The sequence below is a fragment of the Saccoglossus kowalevskii genome, chromosome 14 (assembly GCF_978046115.1).
Source record: "Saccoglossus kowalevskii chromosome 14, keSacKowa6.1, whole genome shotgun sequence".
In the NCBI taxonomy this organism is placed as follows: domain Eukaryota; kingdom Metazoa; phylum Hemichordata; class Enteropneusta; family Harrimaniidae; genus Saccoglossus; species Saccoglossus kowalevskii.
Genome location: NC_140654.1, coordinates 15,564,561 through 15,588,879, shown reverse-complemented (window position 1 = coordinate 15,588,879; position 24,319 = coordinate 15,564,561). Strand labels below are relative to the sequence as shown.

The 24,319-nt window shown below is 33.6% G+C and overlaps 1 protein-coding gene across 1 annotated transcript; it reads left to right on the top strand.

Moving 5' to 3' along the window:
* Nucleotides 1-993: 993 nt before the first annotated feature.
* On the top strand, nucleotides 994-21,401 carry LOC100374505 (kynureninase-like). Its single transcript, XM_078006082.2, has 14 exons — nucleotides 994-1,093; nucleotides 9,579-9,779; nucleotides 10,681-10,801; nucleotides 12,540-12,622; nucleotides 12,915-12,976; nucleotides 13,474-13,545; nucleotides 14,156-14,230; nucleotides 16,999-17,145; nucleotides 17,810-17,908; nucleotides 18,439-18,512; nucleotides 19,246-19,298; nucleotides 19,807-19,892; nucleotides 20,473-20,715; nucleotides 21,109-21,401. Exons 2-14 carry the CDS (start codon nucleotides 9,593-9,595, stop codon nucleotides 21,226-21,228), a joined length of 1,422 nt encoding a protein of 473 aa, XP_077862208.1. The 5' UTR covers nucleotides 994-1,093; nucleotides 9,579-9,592; the 3' UTR covers nucleotides 21,229-21,401.
* The last annotated feature ends 2,918 nt before the right edge of the window (nucleotides 21,402-24,319 follow it).

The following is a 24,319-nucleotide window of genomic DNA, read 5'->3' as shown; positions in this document are numbered from 1 at the left end:
CGAACTAGTTGAAACCGGAAATAACGCAACTACTTTCGAACTTCAAACACAAATTTGATTATCGTTATTATGTGTTAGTTTCTGTTGTTTCAAAGATTGAATTATGTATGACAATAATATTTCACTCTATAAACAATATTTCACTAAAATATGTGATTCAAAGGCAACCCAAATTGTAAAAAGCAATATCAAGTTCCGCGTATAAACACTGTTGTAACGAGGCGGCGGAGCGGAATTTTAGCCAAAATCGGCTAGTAAGGCGTCATCGAACTCCGCACAGTTCGATGCGCGTTACTTATCATCACTGCACACTGCTTTGCATAGAACTCATTTGCATATTCGAATATGTTCGAACTACAAGACCCTGTCGGTTAACAAAGTTATGCGTAAGTCACACGGTTACTTTAATCACTTTATTAAGAGGTTTCACGTCCTGACTCTAAATAAAATGTTCAGTTATTTATACAAAATATACATGACTTGCGTTAGAAAATTACAATCCTTTCCTACATGCCAAAGCACTAGTTTCTACTATAAATGACTAACTATATAAACTTACTAGAACCTGTGTGTTCTGATGCTGTTAGACGCGCAAAATCGAACCCGTTCAAGCCAGAAATAGTATTGATATATTCACCAGAATACAAGATGAACGGAAATGTTATGAAACTTTTTTTCAGTTAAATTAGTCTTTAATGTTTCTTTCCCAACTATATACGATAACAGAACGTTTTTTCTTCCAAGTTTTAGTGTATCACGTGCGCCATTTCACTACAGTAACATTACCTTGCAAAACATAGTCCGCGATAAAATGGTTCGTATTTGCGTTTTTACTGAGGTCTGACATTAATAAATAGTTCGGATGTCACATACGTTTTTTTCCCACTTTTTGTAGTACGTTTTCAGATGTAACAGGTACAAGAAAATGGCCGTGCGTAGTGAGGTGATTGACTACAAAATTGAAGGCTGCCTGTGGCAGAGGCACTATTGCGTAAAGCGCAAAGGCCTCTGGGAAGGATATTGGGTGGATGCTTCACTCCTTGTGACCCGGTGACCTGAATACATAAGTTTGTTTTCCCTACTTTTTCACCGGGTGAGTACAACCACGTTTACTAGTCAAATTCATGCTTAAGATGTCATCGGTATATATTCTGATAACAATCATATGTATCAATTGTTTTATTGGCACACCACACAGCCCCAAGGCCAAGGCGCGCAGCAAATTAGGGAGACATTATAACTATACAATTTAGAACAAAATAGCATCGGCATGCACCCATTTTCAAGGTCAAATGTAAAATTAGTATACAATGCACGAGATGTACACTTTTTGGAAACCCCGCCCAAATTGTTACTCAATGTTCAATTACCAGATAAGAGAAATTGAGTTCAATATAAGGGCAACTTATATTTTTAAGTCACATGGAACGAACCAAAACGATTCACAACCTAAATGAGCCAAAATACCCCCACAATTTTAAGTCACATGGAACGAACCAAAACGATCCACACCCTAAATGAGTCAAAATACCCCCAAAATCTAAAAAGGATGAGTGTTCAGCCATTTTGAAAGGATACTTTGAACTGGCAGTTGGAGGCGTTGTTGTCATCTGAATAATTTGGCAATGTCCCAGAAAAAGTCAACACAAGTAAATAAATAACAAATCGTAATGGGTATATGTACGTATGCAAATAAATAAATAATAGTTGCGTTCACGCACAGCTTCTTTGCACAGGCTAAGAGGTAAAAAAATAACTTACTCCTTTAATAGAACGAAGGACAATATTACAGGTACACCATCGTGAAAAAATCCAGCTCAAAACTTAAAAATAATTTGCCTCTCTACATTTCTGTAATGTCAGCATCATTCACAGTGATTCAGACAATCAGAGGGGTGAGTCCCGATAGTGTGTCAAAAAAAACACACGCTTGTATGCATAAGCATTTTATTGCGATAATTTCCACGGTGACATTTTAAGATTGATAGTTTCTTATTTACACACCACATCATATCAATCATTCGTTACTGTGACCAATCTTTATTTACTTCAAGATCATTCTATCAAATAAAATTTTACTATTACCGGTAAACTAACCTTCATAGCCATAAACTGTTACATAGCAACCGTTTTGCGTTCTAAATTAAAATTTTATCTCCCCAGTAAAATGTACTAGTCGCCCTTATCACAAGCTACAACGCAATTTAAAATGTGTGTCGTTTGTGAAAAACGCGTTGTAATATCCCTCCAAATTAAAGGGTGGCAGTCGTTGTGCATCCTGTTCGATATGGGACTCATAGCGACGTATACAACGTGTGTAAAATACATTATTTTTTATTTTTTTTTTTTTTTAAATATTTTTTGTGCCAGGCGACAGTTCCGGACATTTAGTGTCACTGTTGTCTCTCCTGACTTTTTTTTTTGTATGTGCAAATTGCAAGTTCTAGTGAAGACACATAGTGCATTTTGCCACAGAAGTCATATTCATGTTTGGGACTACATGACAGGGCTGTGTGGCCATCTCTGTCAAATGGCAATTTGTAATGCGCTATCCTGGCGTCAACCAGGCCCGGTCGAACACAAGCACCTGCGGACCTTAACCAAGGTTCCCCCAAAGTCGCATTCGTTAGTGAATGAATCTCGGCCAGTGGAATTGGCCTTCCCATTGAGTCTGTGGTACACTCACCCAGGGTAGGGGTCGACCATTTTGATGTTCAGCCTAAGGTAGGATTTGAACTTGGGTCTACCGATCATGAGTCTGATGCGACAACCACTATGCTACCAGTGACCGGTACATTATTTATTTACATGATATTCGAACACGCGCTGCGCGACGACCACCGCACTTTAAGTTACAGGCCGGGCGATATCGAGGAACATAGTAAATAGCACTTTTTTATATTACAGGTTTTTATTCTTTACTCACTTTTTTCTTGTTACCCTTTGTTTTGTTTTTTTCCATTTGCAGCACAGCTTGGAAATAGTAGGTCCAGACTTTATTTACATATTAGTTACTTCTTAATAATTATCTAGTAGTGTTTATTTATCACTTAAAATTATTATGCATTAGTTTTTGTTATTGCATTATAATTATTTATTATTTACTTACTCATATTATCATAAGATTTTTATTTATTTATTATTTACATCTTTTCATTGTGTCGTTTGGGGACAACGCCCCCCCCCCCAACTGCCAGTTCAAAGTATCCTTTCAAAATCAACGCTCACCTTTTTTGATTTTGTGGCAAATTTTGGTTCATTAGTTTTTGGAATGTTTGGCTCGTTTTTTAGCTCATTTTGGAGTTATTTGGCTCATTTTGGTTTGTTTGTGGCTCGCTTTGGGTCGTTCCATGTTTTGTCAATGGCCGCCATTAATGATGGAATCTGCTCAATGTGGGTTTTGTTTCAAAATCAGGGCACTGTTTACTTTAAGTATTTAATAGGACTAAAGTACACATGTCCTTATACAGATATACAAGTTAAACTCGTACCTCAGATATACATGCATCAAGTATTTTGTGTACACATGCTTTAACCTTTGACCTGATATTGTTGGCTTTTGTACTACATAATGACATGTGCTAGTCAACTGAACTGAAAACACTCTGACTATTTCATAATAAGATTCATAGATGTAGATATTTTAACACCATTCCTTTTTTTGTGTCTAATTTTAGTAATCCAGCAATAATCATATATGTAGGCCACCGGGAATTAATGAATCTTTAATTTAATCATTAATTTGTGATATGGATATGATTTGCAAGATAGTATCTCAAGTTGATCTATAAAAACGAGGAATAAACTCATATAGTTGCTATAGTTGTACAGATGCACTTGAATTTTGGTTTTAGTTCTGTATATGTTGAGTATGGTTTTTGTGTTACAAAGTCAATGAAATAACATATTTTACATACTTCTAATATTAATGTTATTAGTGTGCACAGGCATTGAGATATATATTCAATGCAATTGTTTATGTGGGTTGATGTCTGTTCGGTGTGATAAAATAAATAACACAAAGTCAGTCAGGCAATAACATTAATTTTGTTATTGTCTTCAGGCAATGCTGGACTATATAACTATGCGTGTACTGTGTTCCATGTACCAGTGAGTCCCAATAGATATTTTTAGAGTTATAAAAGTAGAAATCAGGCCATGTCCATTAGCACTTCTGTACTTAGTACAGCGAGTGATCAAGGTAGCTATAGCAAGAGATACAGTACAGTTTGGTGTGCCTATCAGCAGTCTGTGCCTTTTCATGAAAACTGATCATTTTTAAAGGGAGTATATTTGTCATCCATAATTTCTTTGTAGTATTCACCTGTGTTACTATTATAGGAAATATTTAGGCGGATTACGCCTAAATATTTAAATATGTGGCATATTTAGAAAGCAATCTAAGCCAGCTACCGGTATATTTAAGCCAGCTTACACATTCAAATGATACACTCGTACTGTACTATGCAAATCTCTAGAAAATGGTGTCCATTGCATGAGTGATAATTAGCTCTATTTGCGAGAGTGATTGGCGAGTGGAGTGCAGATCACTCTTTCTCAAATGACTTCCCCTGATATAAGATAAAAAATTTAAATTATACTTTATCAAACGATTTTTTTTCAAAATCAGGGCACTGTTTGCTTTAATTATTTAATAGGAATAAAGTACACATACATGTATCCTTGCCCTTATACAGATATACAAGTTAAACTATGACCTCAGATATACATGTATCAAGTATTTTGTGTACACATACTTTGACCTTTGACCTGATATTGTTGGCTTTTGTACTACATAATGACGTGCTAGTCAACTGAACTGAATACACTCTGACAGGAGAGTCCAAAAATAGACGCTTTTCGGACTGCTTCTCAGACCTCGGCCATTCACAACACATACTGAAACCCATACGAGTGTGGCTTAATGTACCGTAGTACAATTATTGTTAGTAACAGCGCCCTCAATGACCAAAATCAAACTATGAAATCCTGCAGTTACCTTCATTTGAATGTTTGTCCATTCATTCTTAACTATATTGTAACGTTTTGCTTCTTTTGTTGATAGGTGAGGACAGGTAGCGTATTTCCCGTCAACAGGTAGGGGTTCTTTGGAGTGAAAATATATCACTCAATGGGACTGGTGCGGGGCAAGGGAACTCTTTGATAATTGAATCACTTTAACACAGTATACGCTGTTAACCTCTTTTATTAATAATACAATAATGACATGGTACATGGAAGTCACGTGGGGTCATGGGTCACAGTCACATAGACTTGCCAAGACAACAGCACATTGAAGCTGCCCTATGAAACCTTTACAGAGGATGTCTCACAATATCTTTACTGAAAACTTAAAGCAATGCACAATTCTCTTGGTATAGAGCCAAAATTATCTCTATATTTTTGTCCAAGCTCTGTGGAGTGCAAGGCCTTTAGTTCTTCAGGGGTGGGCTTGATCTTGAGGTCTTGTGGGTGAGTTGCAAGAACTGACCGAAGAGTGCTGGTTTGTGTGCTAATTTATAGCAGTTAGTATATGGGTGTGTGACTGAAGCCAAAATGGGGCTAAATCAATCAAAAATATTAAGGGGATTCAATTGGGTCGCGTATAAATAAAACAATTTGATTGGTAACAGGGTCACATGATCCGCTAAAATAGGAAATACCTGTCAGGTGAAGTCAAATGACATCAGGCAATTAATCAAGACAGGAAGTTCCAACCATTAAGATTTAATTGCACACTTCAGCACCTTTGGTACCGGGCACAAAAAAAACATGACATAGTTACCAGGGATATTAAACTATGGTAGCTAGTTCACTTGAGTAGGTTACCTTCAAGGGATGTGTCAACCAGCTTTCTGGGACACTATTTTATCTGGAATATTCATTCTGAATATTTCATAATAAGATACATAGATGTAGGTATTTTAATACCATCCTTTATTTTTTTTTGTCTCTTATTTTAGTAATCCAGCAATAACTGCCAGTTCGAAGTATCTTTTCAAAATGATCGCTCACCTTTTTTGATTTTGTGGCTAATTTTGGTTTGTTAGTTTTTGGAATGTATGGCTCGTTTTTTAGCTCATTTTGGAGTTACATGTATTTGGCTCATTTTGGTTTGTTTGTGGCTCGCTTTGGGTCGTTCCATGTTTTGTCAATAGCCGCCATTAATGATGGAATCTGCTCAATGTGGGTTTTGTTTCAAAATCAGGGCACTGTTTACTTTAATTATTTATTAGGACTAAAGTACACATGTCCTTATACAGATATACAAGTTAAACTCTGACCTCAGATATACATGCATCAAGTATTTTGTGTACACATGCTTTGACCTTTGACCTGATATTGTTGGCTTTTGTACTACATAATGACATGTGCTAGTCATCTGAACTGAAAACACTCTGACAGGAGAGTCCAAAAATAGACGCTTTTCAGAATGCTTCTCAGACCTCGGCCATCCGCAACACATACTGAAACCTATACGAGTGTGGCTTGATGTAGTACAATTATTGTTAGTGATAGCACCCTCAATGACCAAAATCAAACTATGAAATCCTGCAGTTACCTTCATTTGAATGTTTGTCCATTCATTCTTTCCTATTTTATCTGGAATCTCTTCATGCCGGCATTTCCCCGACATTCATTCTGAATATTTTATAATAAGATACATAGATGTAGATATTTTAACACCATTCTTATTTTTGTGTCTAATTTTAGTAATCCAGCAATAATCATATATGTAGGCCACCGAGAATTAATGAATCTTTAATTTAATCATTAATTTGTGATATGGATATTATTTGCAAGATAGTATCTCAAGTTGATCTATGAAAATGAGGAATAAACTCAATATAGTTGCTACTGGGTTTCATAACGAATGTAGATTTCATATACAGCTCAATGTATGCTCATCAATTTATTTTTGCTTTCACTGAAACGATTAGTGGAAAGTCAACATGCCAACTTATCATGGAACTGTTACGCAAAAATGCTTGGGAAACTTCTAGAACACGGTTAGGCTGAGAAAATAAAATATCTCTGTTTCTCGTTTCCGCACGCATCATTTTGAACTATGTGCCTCAGACGTTTTTTTTTCCTTCTAAAGCATTCCAAAATGCACTTGTACTCGCACTTGTCTCAAATATTCCCCATTTTAGCTCAGTATTAAAAAACAAAACAAAAAAAAAAAAACTTGTATGTATGTATGTGCATGCAGGGCAATCAACTAAAAGTTCTTTTTATTTGGAAATAATTGATTTTATTCAAATCATAGCAAGATAAGAATAACTTTATTACACTACTATGCCATCAGAGGGCGCAGTATGGTAAATAAAATACAAATCATAAGAAAAAATACAGTAGCTAGACTATAAGATAAAATTAAAAATAAAAGATGTTAAAAGCTTAATAGGAAAAACAAATTAAGGATAGTTACAGGATTCTCCCAATGTAGAGGTGATAGCTATTATATACCTGATTTCTGTTTTGCCTTATTTAGAAACTTTGCCAGGGGTATGAAGCACGTCATTATTTTAATGAAATTATCTGTTTTATTTAGTTTATTTTTAATTCCTATTTCCTGAAACAGCTCCCCTCTTTCTTTATTGAGAAATTCACAATCTAGGATAAAATGTTGTTCGTCCTCAACTGAATTTGTATTACATTTTTTACAAAATCGCTCATCCGCAGGAATTTTTGTCGTTGTTGTCTGCCTCTTTCAATTTCTAAATTATGATCACTAAGCCTAAATTTACTCACAATTCTCCGAAGGCTGAAGTTTGTTATTTCGGTTAGGTAAGTTTCTATTTTCAAAAACGATTTAAACAATTTATATGTTCTCATTTTATTGCCATCTTTACCATTTTTACTGTGAGGAGAATTTAAGCTTTTTTTCCATAATTTTTCATAATCTTTTGTGAGTTTTATTTTAACAACATTTGAGATTTGATCAATGTTATTTACTTTATGGTTCAATTTTATTGTTTCAAAGTCATTGTGGCCCATTATATTTTCAATATGTTTTATCCAACTAGAATTATTCTTAACTGCTTCATCGAGAGCACATTTAAGTATATGGTTATCAGGTAGGGTATTTAGCCTGAACCAATATTTAGTTGCCAATGTTGACGCCTTTATTCTTATTGGCGTTCTGCCAAGTTCTCCTTTAATACCGATTACTGATGTAGTTTTACTTACACCAAGTCTTCTGATAATTTTACGTCAACAAAGCAAATATTTACGGCCCATAATCTATGCAAATGAAATCTATGCAAATGCGTTCATGGAGACATTATTATTACATGAATTTATTAGAGAAAATCGCTGACATGTATTTCTCACCCAGATTTTGCATGGACGCATAGTTCTGTTTTGTTATTTTATTTCAGTCTGATCCACTATAATTTTTTTGTTATCATTGTTTACATTAAAAAAACAGTGTTAGTTGTAAAGCAAGTCATCCTGTCTTTACAGTGGCAAAGCAACATGACACAGAAAACATTTACGGTCAGCAATTTTGTGAAATCAACGCTTTGATAAATAAGCAAACACGTTATTTACACGACGCTAAGTTTTGGGTCTGCAAAAACTGTTATACTATGATGTATTTTAAAAATGTACAATGGCATGTGTGTTCATGATTTTTTTTTTCTTTTTTTTTTTTTATACAGCAATTAATGTTGTTTTGGAGTTAAACAATGAGTTTTCAATTTGTTCCAGTCTGTTTGCAAATGGGAGGTGCCGCACTGAATTGTCAGCTCATGAATATTCTTGCATAAATTTGCATATTGCTCGGAGCTCCCCTGTTAACGGGCCGGAAACTGCTGGTTTGATTTTGATTGCCTCCCTAAGTGACAATAGATTTAATAGTTCCCACTTTTAATGTCATGATGAAATGAAATTTTATTTTTAATCCCTTTTTTCTCTATATAATTTGCATTCGAGAACTTGAAATCTCCAAAAAAACAAAATTGACCAAAACGTCAGGTTCAAAACATTACCCACAATACAGTCATCAATTGACAATAGATTTATAGATTCCTTATTTGAACTAAATGAAAAAATGAAATTCTATGTTTATTCCCTTTTTATAAAATTTGCATTCCAAAAGAGGATTTGAACATGTGCTGGTACATATTTAGGATGGTTGGCAATCCGTACCGCTCAAAAAACAAACAACATGTTTTTGGCTGTTGCCATGGTAGGACATGAACATGAAGGTAACGTCGGTTTATAACTACCGGTACAACCGGGCCCCATATACAAAACTCGCAAAAAGCATTCAGTCTTCCTGAAGTGACTTCACTTTGTTACTAGCATGTATTCTGCTGTTATAATTATTATTCCAAATCATTTTGCGATTGTATTTTCTAAATTCTTTGATTTAATGCAACATTTACAGTTCATTCAAAGTTGCGTTATGATTATGTTGATACATTGTAATACTGAAAACACTGAAAATCACACACAAACACTCGCACACACAAAAGTGATTTTAAGGGCAATCCTAGCGGAGCCAATATGTGTACATACATATATATGAAGCAACAGAAATCAGCATGATTATAAATTTCTCTTCTCAGATTGTGATCCCAACATGGCCACCATTGCTGAACCATGCTGCACCAATGAGGCCCATCCCCACAAAACCTTGCTGGCGAAAGCTCAAGAATATGGATGCAGCATCACTGACTTACAATTTGCCACACACATGGATGAGAATGATGCATTGAGGCGATTTAGACTGGAATATTTCTACCCTAAAATGAAGGAGATACCTACAGGTAACATAGTTACATCACTCTCCATGTACTGTACTATATCATAATTTAGAGTAACAAATATTTTCCCCATCCGTACACTGAAGTACCATACATGTATGTACTGTGCTCCATTTCGTGAACAAGTGAATAAATTCCCAGAAACAATATTGCTTTATTACTTTTTAGGTATCTTGTTTATACATGTATAATTGTGAATATTTTGGTTTGATTTTCTCTCGAAAGTGGCCTATTTAGTCTGATTGCCTATATTTTATATGCACATGTAACTCCTGTAGATGGGCCTCCCTCCATCAGGGTTTGTAAAACTGGATTTTAGGCTTTCATGCATGAATTTTGTTTTGCTGGTACATAACTACATGTACTGTAAAATACTTTATTTTAGCTGGAATTATTTTTCGCTGAAAGGACTTTTTGGATATTTTGTCTGGAATTTATTTTCACTGATTTTTATTTAATTTCAATTATAGGAAAAAAACTATATTCGCTTGATTTTATTTTCACTGAATCATTCCTTCAGCGAAAATTTATTCCAAGCAAAAATAAAGTATTCTACAGTATAAGATTTGCATAAGCATTTTTAATTTGTAACATATTTTGAAATGATTGCATGCATACATGTATGCTGTATGAACTGACATTGAAAAGGGAAAGATAGAGATGTGAAACTCACATTAAATTTAATTAGTTTTCCTTCGTCTATTATCTACTCTACATGGATATCAAATGTAGCTTATTCCAGGATGTGAAAATGAAGTGACAAAAACTTTGTATTCAGCTTTGTTTAATTTTAGTTTCGGACTAATGACCCCGGAAGTGAATTCAGAGATTATGATATACATTGTATCAATTTTGTAGAACAGATTATACATTTCCCCTTTTCTCTCTCTTTTTCTTCCACCAGTTGATACCTCCTTGGTTGATGGTGAGTCTGACAGCGTTTATTTGTGTGGGAACTCGTTAGGATTGCAACCGAAAGGTGTAGCAAAATACCTCAATGATGAGCTGGACAAATGGGCTAAAACGTACGGTTTGTTACTTAATTCCCGCAGTAAAGCTAAAAATTTTGTGTGAATGCTGAAATTATTGTCGTCCCTTGCCAAAACATAGACTACCCAATTAGAAATGTGGTGTTATGATACATGTACAGTATTTGCTCTATTAGTAGTGCAAGCATTCATGTAAATTACAGTCATATTTTATAGAACCATGGTAGAGCTAATTGTAATTTATATGCACTTCTACTGAAAATGTGCTTCTAATAGAGCAAACACAGCATATGGTACTGTAAAGGGGGTAATTATTCACTGGGTTTTAATTTAGCTTATTTTGCTGACTGGAAAAATGTGCTAAATTAAACCACAGTGAATATGTAAAATTTAGCATAGAACACATTATCTAAATGACGAAACCGTGAATTTAAAACCCACTGAATATGCCTGAAATGGTAAATCAGCGAAATTTAAACCCAGTGAATATTAGTCATTTTACAGTATGTAAAATAATACATCAAAATGGAATCCAGTACAAGTATGTAAAAAGGGGAAAACTACCTCAGTCAGTTAAAAAAAAAATAGAAAAAAGATGTATCATTGTCAAAAGTAAAATATATTCCAAAGGGAGACAAACCTAATAACTATCCAAAAAATGACTTTGTATTATTGAAGTTCATTTTCTTAACTGAGTCACCTTAAGGCAAGTTACAGATTTCTGTAGGGGCTGTATTAATACCGGTAGACCATTTTTCGCTCACTGCGAGATCTCGCATTATGCATGAAATCGAACGTGAAAACAAGACAAACAAAGGTCATATTGTCGAAGTGACGATGAACATCGCGTGAGAATCAACAAACGCGAAAGTATTTTGGAGGATATTTTCATGCTTAATATTGTGCTGTACACATTTGATGATGGTCAATTTTGATGAAGTAAGGGTATTCAAACGGAATATTCCCCTGTCAAAGATCGGCCTTTCGATGTAAGCTACAAATTTAAGAAATTCGTGTTCAAAATCAAATCGTTCGATTTTTACGACAGACGTTCAGCACACGTCTTTCACACAATTCGCGAGATCTTGTAGTTGTACAAAAATTTGCTATTGGGCATTATGGTATGACTAAGTTCGTCTTCCAGAGTTATACAGAGAATCTCACTTGCAATTCATCTCGGAGACTCTCAGATACTGAACTATTGTTTATTACATTTATTACTGTACACATATTACTTTAACATGTAAAAGTTTTAAACATTTCTGACAATACAACTTTAACAAATTTCCTATGGGCACAATAACTATTTTTGACTCTTGTGTGCAAAGCATGTACTGTAAAATGGCTAATTTTCACTGGGTTTAAATTTCGCTGATTTACCATTTCAGGCATATTCAGTAGGTTTTAAATTTACGGTTTTATCATTTAGATAATGTGTTCTATGCTCAATTCTACATATTCACTGGGTTTTATTTTAGCGCATTTTCCAGTTAGCGAAATAAGCAAAATTAAAACCCAGTGAATAATTAACCCCTTTACAGTATGTAAATATCTATTCCACTGATATCTGGAGAACCACATCGATTTCATTTCTGATTTAGATTAATGTTTATAAGCTTTCAGATACGACGTGACATGCTTCTTGTTTAAAAGACTAGTCTGAAGTTTTTATTTAATTTGAAATAATCCCTATTTCCACTTCATATGAGGCCCATGCTCTCAGCACACAGGAGTTCTTTCTAAGCTTTTTTTTTTTGTATTTTCTATGATACAGTGCAGTACATGGTCATTTTAATGGACGGATTCCATGGGCTCTTGCTGATGAAGTAGTGCATGAACAATTGTCCAAGATGGTCGGTAAGTAAACTTTGCATCTCTTGTTACCTTTATACTATTGCAAGCCCTTGAAATACACTATCATATCAAAGGATGACTTTAATACAAAAATATGCATCCATGATTCTCAATTTGTTGAGGCATGGATGAAAATGTGTATCTGTAGTATTTTAACTGTTTGACCATCAAACTTTATGTATTTGCGATACCTAAATTCAAAATAGGATTTATTGATTATAAACACCACTCCAATCATTGTGTTTAATTTCTTCTTTGTTAATACATATTACATATGCTTTGTCAATATGTACAGGGGCCAAGACTGAGGAGGTAGCAGCAATGAATGGCCTATCAGTCAATTTACACTTGTTGCTGGTAAGTTTTTAAGTATGTACCATCAGAAGAATTCTGCAATTGGGACTTATGTTTCGGATTTCATCTGTTCAATTCCCAAATGTGTGATCAAGGATTAGAATTGGCATAAAGTCCAGAGTTGCGTATCTCATAAGATAAACACCACATTAGCTATATTATAAAGGTTGATGATAGCATAATAAGGGAGAGTATATTTATAAGGAATTTGAATACATAAAACAAACATGTAACTATATTTTCAAATTCAAAGAGTTGAAATTAGTAAACTACTAGTACTGTAACCCATTTCCACTTCATCCACCACTTAGCTTGACAATTGCAGAATTACATGGTAGTCATGGTGATCATGATTCCGCTGCTTATAATTTTCCCTGAATGTTAAATTCATGAAGTTTAAATAATTTATAGTGTTTTTATTTCTTGATAATAATTTAAATTCGTGTAAACATTTATAGTTTGTTGACTTACCAGTCGTATATATCTGTTTTTGTTATTAGATATCGTTTTATAGACCAACGAAAGATAGATATAAAATTCTGATAGAAGGGAAGTCATTTCCATCTGATCATGTAAGTATTTATATCAACTTTTGGTTTCATGGAATCACTTGGTAGCATATTTGTTATCCTGGACCTAATATATGATTGGTTGGTCTCATGTTTGTATCTTATTTGGGAATGCTGAACAAGGTATTGATTTGTGTCCTGATTGAGTGTCTCAGACTTAAGCCATGGCAGAATTCATTTACTGATAGCTACAACTTTCGGGGGAACCTGAAGGTCTGCAGATAAACTAGCACACTTGTAAACCAGCAAATTTAAGTTTTTTTGATGATTTGATATTAGATTTATGGATGCTCACAGAAAAAGTATTTTTAAAGTCTTCCCAGGGCTTGGTGAAATCGATATCGTTCTAAGGCTTTGTAATGAGTGTGATCCAAAGTTATTGTATTGCATGAAATTTGCTTGAATGATAATATCTTTAAAGGGTCTTGCAACATGCATTTTATTTTCATGTACAAAAATTAATTCATGCGTGTTTCTTATGTTGCATAAGACCCCGATCAAACACAATGCATTGCTATGACTACAGGCGCCTTTATGTTTCTCAGTGATGATTCAGTCCAAATCAATTCCAACAATTCTATTTACAACATTGAGTTGTTGATTATTTTTTCAGTATGCAGTCGAATCGCAAATACGCTTACATGGTTATGATCCGAAGGAATCCATGGTTTTAGCAGAGCCTAGAGAGGTGAGTTTGAGTTATGGTTACAATACTATGTATACTTATTAACAGTTTATTCATTTTTGTGAGGATATCTTCCATTCTGTAATTTTACCGAATATTGCAAACTTGAAACATCATTTAGAGTATAAACTGTACATATTAATTGCCTAATTTAAATAAATTAGCCAATTTGTAGTTGTTCAACAAATCTCAAGTACCACTATAGTTAGATTTCAATAAAACTTTGTACATATATGCTCTGGGGTATTCCATAGAAATGGTTCGTTTGTGATTGAAAACCATGCATATTGATTACCTAATTTGCATAAATTAGAAGATTTCTGAAAAATAAATTAATTTTTTTCATTATAAGAGTATAATAATTTTCAATACTGTGTATCGTGTTGTTTTCACATTGTGCATCTCAAATAGCAGAACTGTATTACCGGTAGTCGCTATTTTAAATTATTTTTGATTTTAAAATTTAATTTAACGTTAAAGATATTATTGTGTGCTTGAACAAAACAACATAAGTATGCTAGTAATGTAAGGTCAACGTAACCTTTGAGTAACATTATTTTACTTGAATAATTGACCTCATTGAAGCCTGATCTAGATAGCTGAACTGTCCTAGTTATTTTATCAGGTCACTATGTCTGACAGGTCATTTACATAAGTTGTACAGTGAAGACAGCAGTCATTCAATACTTGCATTTAAACGCAAATTTTCTTTTCCTTTAGTGTTTGACCATTAGAAACTGTGGAAAATTTGAAATAAAACAGTAATAAAATGATAAAAATATTTATAATCAACAAATTCATACATATTTAATATTTTTGTTATCTTTCTGAAAAAAAAAAAAAGATCTTGGATAATACACAGACTTGATCACTTAAAGATTGTTATCTATGTAGATTTGGTCCCACAGCAGATATAGCTCATAGTACCACTCATTTAATTAAAATTAAACTTGCTACATAAAGGCTATTGGATAATCCACAGTCCTGGTTACTTTAGAATAGAAACCATGCATATTTATAATTACCTAATTTGCATAATTTAGATGATTACTTGGTATCTTAATTAACACTTATCAATTTGAAATTGAACTTGTAACATAGGTGATCAGGGATTAAGGCCCAGATATACAATAAAATTTATTCTTTTTAGTTTTCTGTTATATTATAAATTTCAATATCTTCACATTGAGCAAAGAGCAAGGCTGTATTAGCCAACAAGCATCTTGCTTATTAGACTAATCTGAAATTTGTAATTTATTTGAAATATTTTCTATTTACACAGCTCCAATACCCCTCAGCAAACAGGATTTTTTTTTAAGGTTTCTATGTTTTTTTATTGCAAATGATTTCCCATATTTTGTAATAGTGAAATCTGAATATTTTTGGGCAATAAAAAAATATTCCTAATAGTTTTAGGGAAAAAAAATGCTTAGGCAACTTTTTGTTCTAAAAGCATAGCTTAAAAGTATAATACACACATTATTGTACATGTACATATTTATAAAATTGACATTTTTTTCAAACACTTTTAACACTAGTGCGCAGATTTGATAAGTTTTGCGTAAAAATCTATGAATATTAATTACCTAATTTGCATGATAATTAACTGATTTCAAGCTGTTCTATGACTGTTCCATTGATTTTTGAAGAACCACTCATTGGATTTCAATGAAACTTGGCACATGGATGCTCTGAACTAATGCGCAGATTTGATTAGTTTTGGGTAAAAATCTGTTAATATTATTATTTACCTAATTTACATAATGATTAATCAATTTTCGGCTTTTCCACTGATATCTCAAGTACTAATCATAACATTTCAATAAAACTTGGTACATAGATGTCATGTGACACTGCACAGACCTGATAGTTTTTAGGGTAATATCAGTACATATTAATTACCTAATTTGCATAATTAATTAATTTTCAGCTTTTGATATTTCGAGTAGTAATGATCACATTTCAATGAAACTTGGTACATAGTTACTTGGGGACTGTGCAGAGACCTAATTAGTTTTTGGGTAAATATTTGTGCATATTAATCACCTTATTAGCATAATTAGCATAATTAGTTAATTTTCAGCTTTTCACCGATATCTCAAGTACTAATCATCACATTTCAATGAGACTTGCGACATAGATTTTTTAGGACTATGCAGAGACCTGATTAATTTTGGAATAAATAATTGTGCCTATTAATTACCTAATTTGCATAATTAGTTAACTTTTTGCTGTTCCATGGCTGTTGCACTGATGTCTAAAGAACCACTCATTGGATTTTAATGACACTTTTAAAGAGTACTCAACATCACATTTCAATGAACCTAGGACTATACACCATATTAGTTTTTGATAAATATTTGTGCTTCTTAATCACCTAATTAACATATTTAATTAATACTGATATCTCAAGTATTGATCATCACATTTGAATAAAACTTGGTACATAAATGCTCTAGGACAATAGACAGCCTTATTAATTTTGGGTTAAAATCTGTTCATATTAATTCTCTAATTAGCATAATAATTAATATTTTTTTGGTTCTAATCACATTTCAATGAAACTTGGTACATTGTGCAGACCTTATTAGTTTTACACTTAAATCTGTTCATATTAGTTACCTTATTTGCATAATTAGTTTTCTTCGTTTCCATCAACATCTCAAGTTCAAGTAATTTTGAATTAATTTTTAATGTGTCTTCAATACTCTCAGCACACAGGAGTTCTTTCTAAGCTTTTTTTGATTTATGTTTGTGGTTATATTTTACAGGGTGAGCAAACTCTCCGGATGGAGGATCTTTTAGATTTAATTGAGAAAGAAGGTGAGAGCATTGCAGTGATTGTTTTCTGTGGTGTTCAGTATTACACGGGACAGTTGTTTGACATGAAGGCTATTACTGAGGCTGGTCATAAAAAGGTAATAAATACACAGTGGGTCATTGACCAACTGGCAACCATTTTGGTCCCAAAAATTGCAATCACAAAATTTCAACATACATACATTTTTTGACATGAGCCGATTTGATTGAAATTTAATATGAACACCAAACATTTAAAATGACTGACTGATATCTATGTTGATTATATTTGTAAGTGTCTTGGGAAATTTGCTAATTGTTTTGTTTCAGTGACATATTTCAGTTCATCTTCTTCATCTCTGACACTGGTGGTGTCAAAATTACCAGTACATTCGTGCACAGTTCTTCAGCATGGGTCAAAAACATAAGAAATTGTGTACAAATGCTATATTACAGCTGTCTCAAAGTCACAGATCATCTGAGCTAGATCTAATTTATGTTTATGGTTGCTGCAGGGACAAATGTGTTAAAAATTGATCTGCGAATCAGACACACTCTAAAAATTATTAAGTATACATGTACGTCTCTATAGCAACCTATATATCACCTGAAAGCTTACTCAATTTATACAGCAGATACTTTATATAACAAACTATCCGTAATATTCACCTCAGTGTCATCACATAGCTCCCTATCTCACTAGGAATTCTGCACTCTGAATCTTTCATTATGGCAGTGAGATTATTTGTAACTACTTTATTGTTTTTTTTTTGTTGTTTTTAGGGTTGCTACGTTGGTTTTGATCTTGCCCATGCTATTGGCAATGTGGAGATATCACTCCATGAGTGGGACGTAGATTTTGCTTGCTGGTGTTCGTACAAGGTACTGTGCTTTATTTGAGAAATTGTAGAACAAAATAATTGGAATGAATATTGGTCATTTGCAAAAATGTTGACTTTACTTTTGGTCAAAATAAAAACTACTGATGTTCATAATTCCCCAAAGCTAGGTTAGGTTTTCCTCTTCAAACTCCTATATAGGCGGTCACACGGAATTAATTAGCAACATTCCATGTAATTCCTATGTGTGTTTAATCGCATCCAACATGTTTATGTAATACTGTGGAATACTTTATTTTCGCTGGAATTTATTGTCACTGAAAAAGGCTTTTTGGGCGTTTTGTATGGAATTAATTTTCACTGATTTTTGATGAGTTTAATGTGAAATATAGGAAAAAAAGTATATTCGCTGGATTTTATTTTCACGGAATCATCCCTTCAGCGAAAATAGCGAAAATAAATTCCAAGCAAAAATAAAGTATTCTACAGTAGGCAGCACTACAAGATGGAAAGAATTTTGTGGTATACTGCCCTCTTCGGGTTGTTATTGTGAATTACTTTTGTTTATCTTAGTACCTTAATGCCGGTGCTGGTGGTATGGCAGGAGCTTTTATTCATGAAAAGCATGCAGACAATGATTTTCCAAAGTAAGTGTGGTAATCATAACAACTTAGCAAAATTATGGTGAAATATTTTGCACATTTGCTATTGTTTCTTGGTAATTTTTGCTTTGTAATAGCCAATTTTAGATCAAATTTCAATAATTTCATAATGCCTACACGTACTGGTCCAAATTTGATATTTTCATTGAAAGAGTTGATTCATTGGTATTTACAGAGTTTAGATGACTTTCAATATCGAATGTATGACATACTGTGAATGGTTTTAATTTCAACAGATTTGTATATGGGTTTATTATTTTTATTATTTTGTAGCGTTGACAATACCAGTGAATTTTCTGCCACTATAAACAAAACAGTTTCACAATCACTAACGCATTTCAAAGTGGAGGTACATTAACGTTTGCGTATCCTGTGCAAACACAAATGAAATGGTTCTTTTCAGGGCCACCACATCCTTCAAAAAGAGGGGGGTTATAATCGGATAAATGACTTGTTGTAAAATGCTGTAAATTTGGAGGAGGGTTTATACTTGAACAACTACGGTATATACATTGTAGTACACAATATTTGGTAATCATTGTCCATAGTAACTAATAAAATGTCTGATGCATCAGATTTGAAATGCTATAGCTCCAACGATGGCTATCCTGATCTATGCATCAGGTCTAAAAACGCAAATGATTTGGGAATTTCAAATTTTGTTACTATGACAACCAACAGTTGGATTATACTAGTATGTGTGTTTCTATTTCTATAGACTTATTGGATGGTGGGGCCATGAATACAAATCACGATTTCAAATGTCTAATGGTGAGTGATATTTCGTGTTTACGTTTGATAGAAAGTAGCTCTAAATCATTTTCTGACACTACCTTGAACCCTAATCCTGTCAGCCCAAGTACAGTAAAGCACTTTATTTTAGCTGAAATTAATTTAAGACATTTTAGCTTTTTTGTATGAAGTTTATTTTCACTGATTTTTGATGAACTAAATGTAAAATATTAGAAAAAGAGGTTAGTTTCACTATATCTTATTTTTGCAGATTCATCTCCTCATTGAAAATAGTGAAAATAAAATCCAAGTGAAAATAACTACTTTTGCATTGATTTTAACAGATAAGGGTTACAAAATTACAATGATATTTGCCATCCCAAAAATGAATGAAATAATTGCTCCACATTTTGTAATGTAATGTAGTGTAAAGATACGGAAGCAGTGTAGGGTGTGTGTGATCCATGTATATGGACTAGCGCCCTCTAGTGATAAAATGGAAAGTGATTATGGGACATTTTTATTTAACCCTGTCTATTTGTTGCAGAGCTGGAGCTTTCTCCTGGTGTGGCTGGTTATAGGATTTCTAACCCCCCACCACTTCTAGTATGTCCGCTGTTAGCAAGTATGGATGTAAGTCTGAATGAGTCTTAGTAGTGCTATGCTTCCATTATAAATCATAGACAAAGTTAGAGTTCTCTTGTTTCTACATTGAAGAACCTAAGTCTGCGTCAGCAACAGAAATTTTGACAAGTTAGACGCTTTGTGATGCCATTGTATTTCATATAACCTTGAACTATTATAATGAATTAGGGTAAATTGTGCACTTGGGAAATATGCATACATTTTTAAAAGTTTTTGTCAATTTGTTTTGTATTTTTTGATCCATCTAATACTGAGGCAAAATTAGGTTTATGGTACCAAATACACAATATAATGACACACATTGAGGTAAAATACTAGTGTACAATCTATACTGAGGATTTGTTAGAACAGCAATTAATTTCCAGTTATTATTAGTGTATGCAATGTCACATGACATATTAACACACTCAACTAGTACCATGAATGTCACATTGGCTCAGTAATTGATTGGATGAAAACACAGCACGTATCCACATTTAAAAAAAACAACGAGAAACCATAGAAAATGATGGCAGTGTAGCATTTGAATTATGTTTTTACGTTGACATCATTTGTTTATTTCAAACAGATTTTCATGCAAGTTCCGATGTCTGATTTAAGAGCAAAGTCTTACCTGCTAACTGGCTATCTAGAGTTACTGATTCAAACATACTATTCTAAACCGTCTGATCCTTTGGATAACAAGCTCGACAAACCGTATGTGGACATCATCACCCCATCCGATCCAAAACAACGGGGATGTCAGCTCTCACTGATGTTCTCTGTACCAATTCTAAAAGTATTCGAGGAATTGGAAAAACGAGGAGTCGTGGTGAGTACCAAGAAGTTCACATTTTTAAGTGTGAGTGACAATGCTTGACAAAGTGCCCACTCTCACACCCTTTTCGATATGATACAAAATAAAAAGGTGTTGAAATCTGGTCATTGAACATCGTTTTACTTTTTCGAATAATTACATCATGCATTGTGAATATCATGAACGGGCTGTGTGAATGGCTAAACTACAATTCGGCAAACTACATTAGTAAGAATTATCGCCTTCATGTGGCTGTTATTGACCTTAGCATTCACTTTGGGACTTCAATTGTTGATGCAGCCTAAGCCAGGGCTAACAACTGTATATTGTCACAATATAAAATCGATATATTGGCAGTTATTACTGTAATTATTTATATTTTTTTTTTTCTTTATTTTTTCATTTCAGTGTGACAAGAGAGAGCCAAATGTTATTCGTGTAGCACCGACAGCCATGTACAATTCCTTTACAGATGTTCATAGGTTCATTACATTTCTTGGGGAAGCTCTAAATGCCGCTAAGTCGTGATTGTCTCTGTGATTTAATACGTATCAGATTTTATTTAAAATAGGCAGGCTTGTCGCATGACAGTTCATTTGATGTCACTGAGAGGAGATTTTAGTTGAGATAATTGAACCAGTGTCAGCTAATTTTAATGATTTTCAAGTCATTTACATTAAAGTGGCAAATTTTGTTTTGTATATGATGTATTTCACATTTGTTGTATACAAAATAGCTTTCACCAAACATTGTAATTATTTGCACATTCGTCAAATTGAAGTCACACTTTTATCGATATTGCACCTTCCATTGATTCAAATTTTATGCCATTCAATTGTGCTCAAAACATACTGTAGAATACTTTATTTTCACTTGGAATTAATTTTCGCTGAAGGAATGATTCAGTGAAAATAAAATTTAGTGAATATACCTTTTTTTCCTACATTTTCCATTCGACTTGTCAAAAATCAGTGAAAATAAATTCCATACAAAACACCCAAAATTTTTTTTCTTGCGAAAATTAATTCCAGCTAAAATAAATTATTTGTACCGAATTTTCAAACAATTTAAGTCTCAGAACCAGAATTTTTTTAAATCATATCTAAAACAGGCGATCCAATTCCCGATTCCCAAATTATTTGTGCATGCGTAATTGACCTAGCAATGGGCAAGGGTAGGACAAAAACTTAAGAAGTCAAAAGAACACCTGGAAGAAGTCAGTGGCATATTTGAAAAAAAATATGAGTAAATATGACCGTTGTCACATAGATTTTCAACTCCCAAGATACGTGCAAATGATGGCTGTTTTATTTTATGGGAATTTCGACATTGCGAGTTTCAAACATTGATGTTCGAAACAACGGTCGAAATCTGTCCTACCTCCCGGTTTGTTGAACTCAAGAAACGCAATATGCGCAAGCGCATAAACGATCAACACTCAAACGCCATCAATTCGGGAACTGGGAATTAAATGTAGAACGACTGAGGCAGTCAGTGTGGTGTGTTAAAATGTGCAATGATACTATGCCATGCTGTAATACACATGTACAAATCTGATTGGCAGTTGGCTGAAAAACTTTCTGTACACCACCTGGGACTGATATTGTTACACGAGCAGGTGCATTGTTCGACTGGTGTTTAAATACGTTAAATTGTCAGTTGTATTACAAATGTTATCGATAAATAGGATGTAATTGAACAATGCATCCCATCATCATGCACTCATTCTGACAATCAATATGTTTTTTTTTCTCACAACCAAAATCTCAGTGATAACAATTGGGCTGTCATGATGTCATGTGACGACCATTCCCAATCTATTAGTAATCAATTGACAAGAAATTGTTTTCTGTAGTTACTTAATCCAGTTCAAGTAAATATAAAGCTGCCAGGCAGCAATGATTGACTTGGGGAAGGGGGAGGGATCTCAGGAAATGTACATAACTAATGAAGTCATGTTAATAGTTTATACAGATCTCGTTTTTCCATACTACCTGTATGCATTGTTTTATCTCTTTTTGCATTGTACACGTATGTTTCTGTAAGTACTTGCAAATATCGGTGTACTGTGAATAAAAGGTAAATGTTTACTTAATTGTAATCTATTGGTTTGTCAAGGGGTACTGCCAGGCATAACGAGAGATACATAATCAATACTACAGTATGAATATGTATGCGTAACATCTGATAGAGCTATTGACGTTTGAATCATCATTATTCATTTCTTGCACTAGTTTAAACCAATATGTTGGTAAGTGTGGAGCTGGTGTACAGAGTCATCTCTGTTCTCTCTTGATTACAGTAAAGATGGTGTGAGCATGCCAATTATTCGTTAATACGTATAGTTTTGATTATTTAACATAAGATTCAGACTAAGACATTTCTTTCAAACAGTGGAATTAAAAATGGAGTCATGATGATAAACCTTTGGCTCAATGTCAAAACATGGATAATGTAAAAACAGTCATATAAATGGTTACTATGACAACTTCTGTAAAAAGTTTTAATGTGGCGAGAGACAAACTTTTGTGAATCAGTGAAAATCGTGAAATTGTGTAGCAATGAAAGTTTTGTCTTCTCAAATGACATAACATTTTGATATCGCAACAAAACTTACATTAGAATGACCAAGACTCTGCCACTTAGAATCTGCTCGAAGAAACAAAATAACACAATTGTTTGAGTTTTTTGTTTTGTTCAACGTTGTATATTTCCCGTGATTCATGATAATTAAAATTCATTTTACTAAATTTGAACGTTAAACAAAACAAAACAAAATATATGTTGCCCGTAACTCGAAGTTTGGTTAACTTATTTAAAGTTTGAGTTACTAAATGTGGACGTTTGACAAAAATAAAAATTCAAGTTGCCCATAACTCAAAGTTTAGTTAACTGTTAATAAAAGTTGGAGTTACAATTTGGGCGTGGTTTTGCAAAAGTGGGCGTGGTTTCTGAAATATGGGCGTAGTCATTTTTCTAACTTGATGTTTTCGTCACTTGATGTTCGTTACTCGATGTCTGTAACTCGAACAATTCACCATCTTCACTCAAGTATGGGTGTTGTCACAGATTAAAGCTTCAGCTGGAAAATCATTATGTACAAATGTCAATCAATGCCTAAAAAGATTTGATGATGTCACTTCATGGCATTCAGCCATCGCCAATTAACACCATATTCACTCGCAAACTAATTACATTAACCAATATTCCTAAACTCATGTTTTATGTCATTGAGACATCATCAAGAAATACACTAATTACTTGTCGTGTCCATCCCCCAGATATTGAGTTAGATAATCCACGCATCCTGCATATTCTGCCATATAAAATATTGCCTTGATGTCAGACCCATATTACATTACCAGGATGCCCAACAGACTCCCAACATTCATACATCACAAAATTCTATAAACTGCGGAATAAAAAAAAAGAATAGAATTATGGTTCAAATGGGATTCGCCAAGACGTCAAAGTTAAATTCTGCAAAGTTTTTGTGTTATTGCAGAGTATGTTGTTGCATTGTTGTTTTATAACAGTCAGTGAAGGAGCAATGTCATTATAGATCAGCAATATCATCCAGCAGATGCTCAGCACTAAAATCCACATGACCCGAAAATGC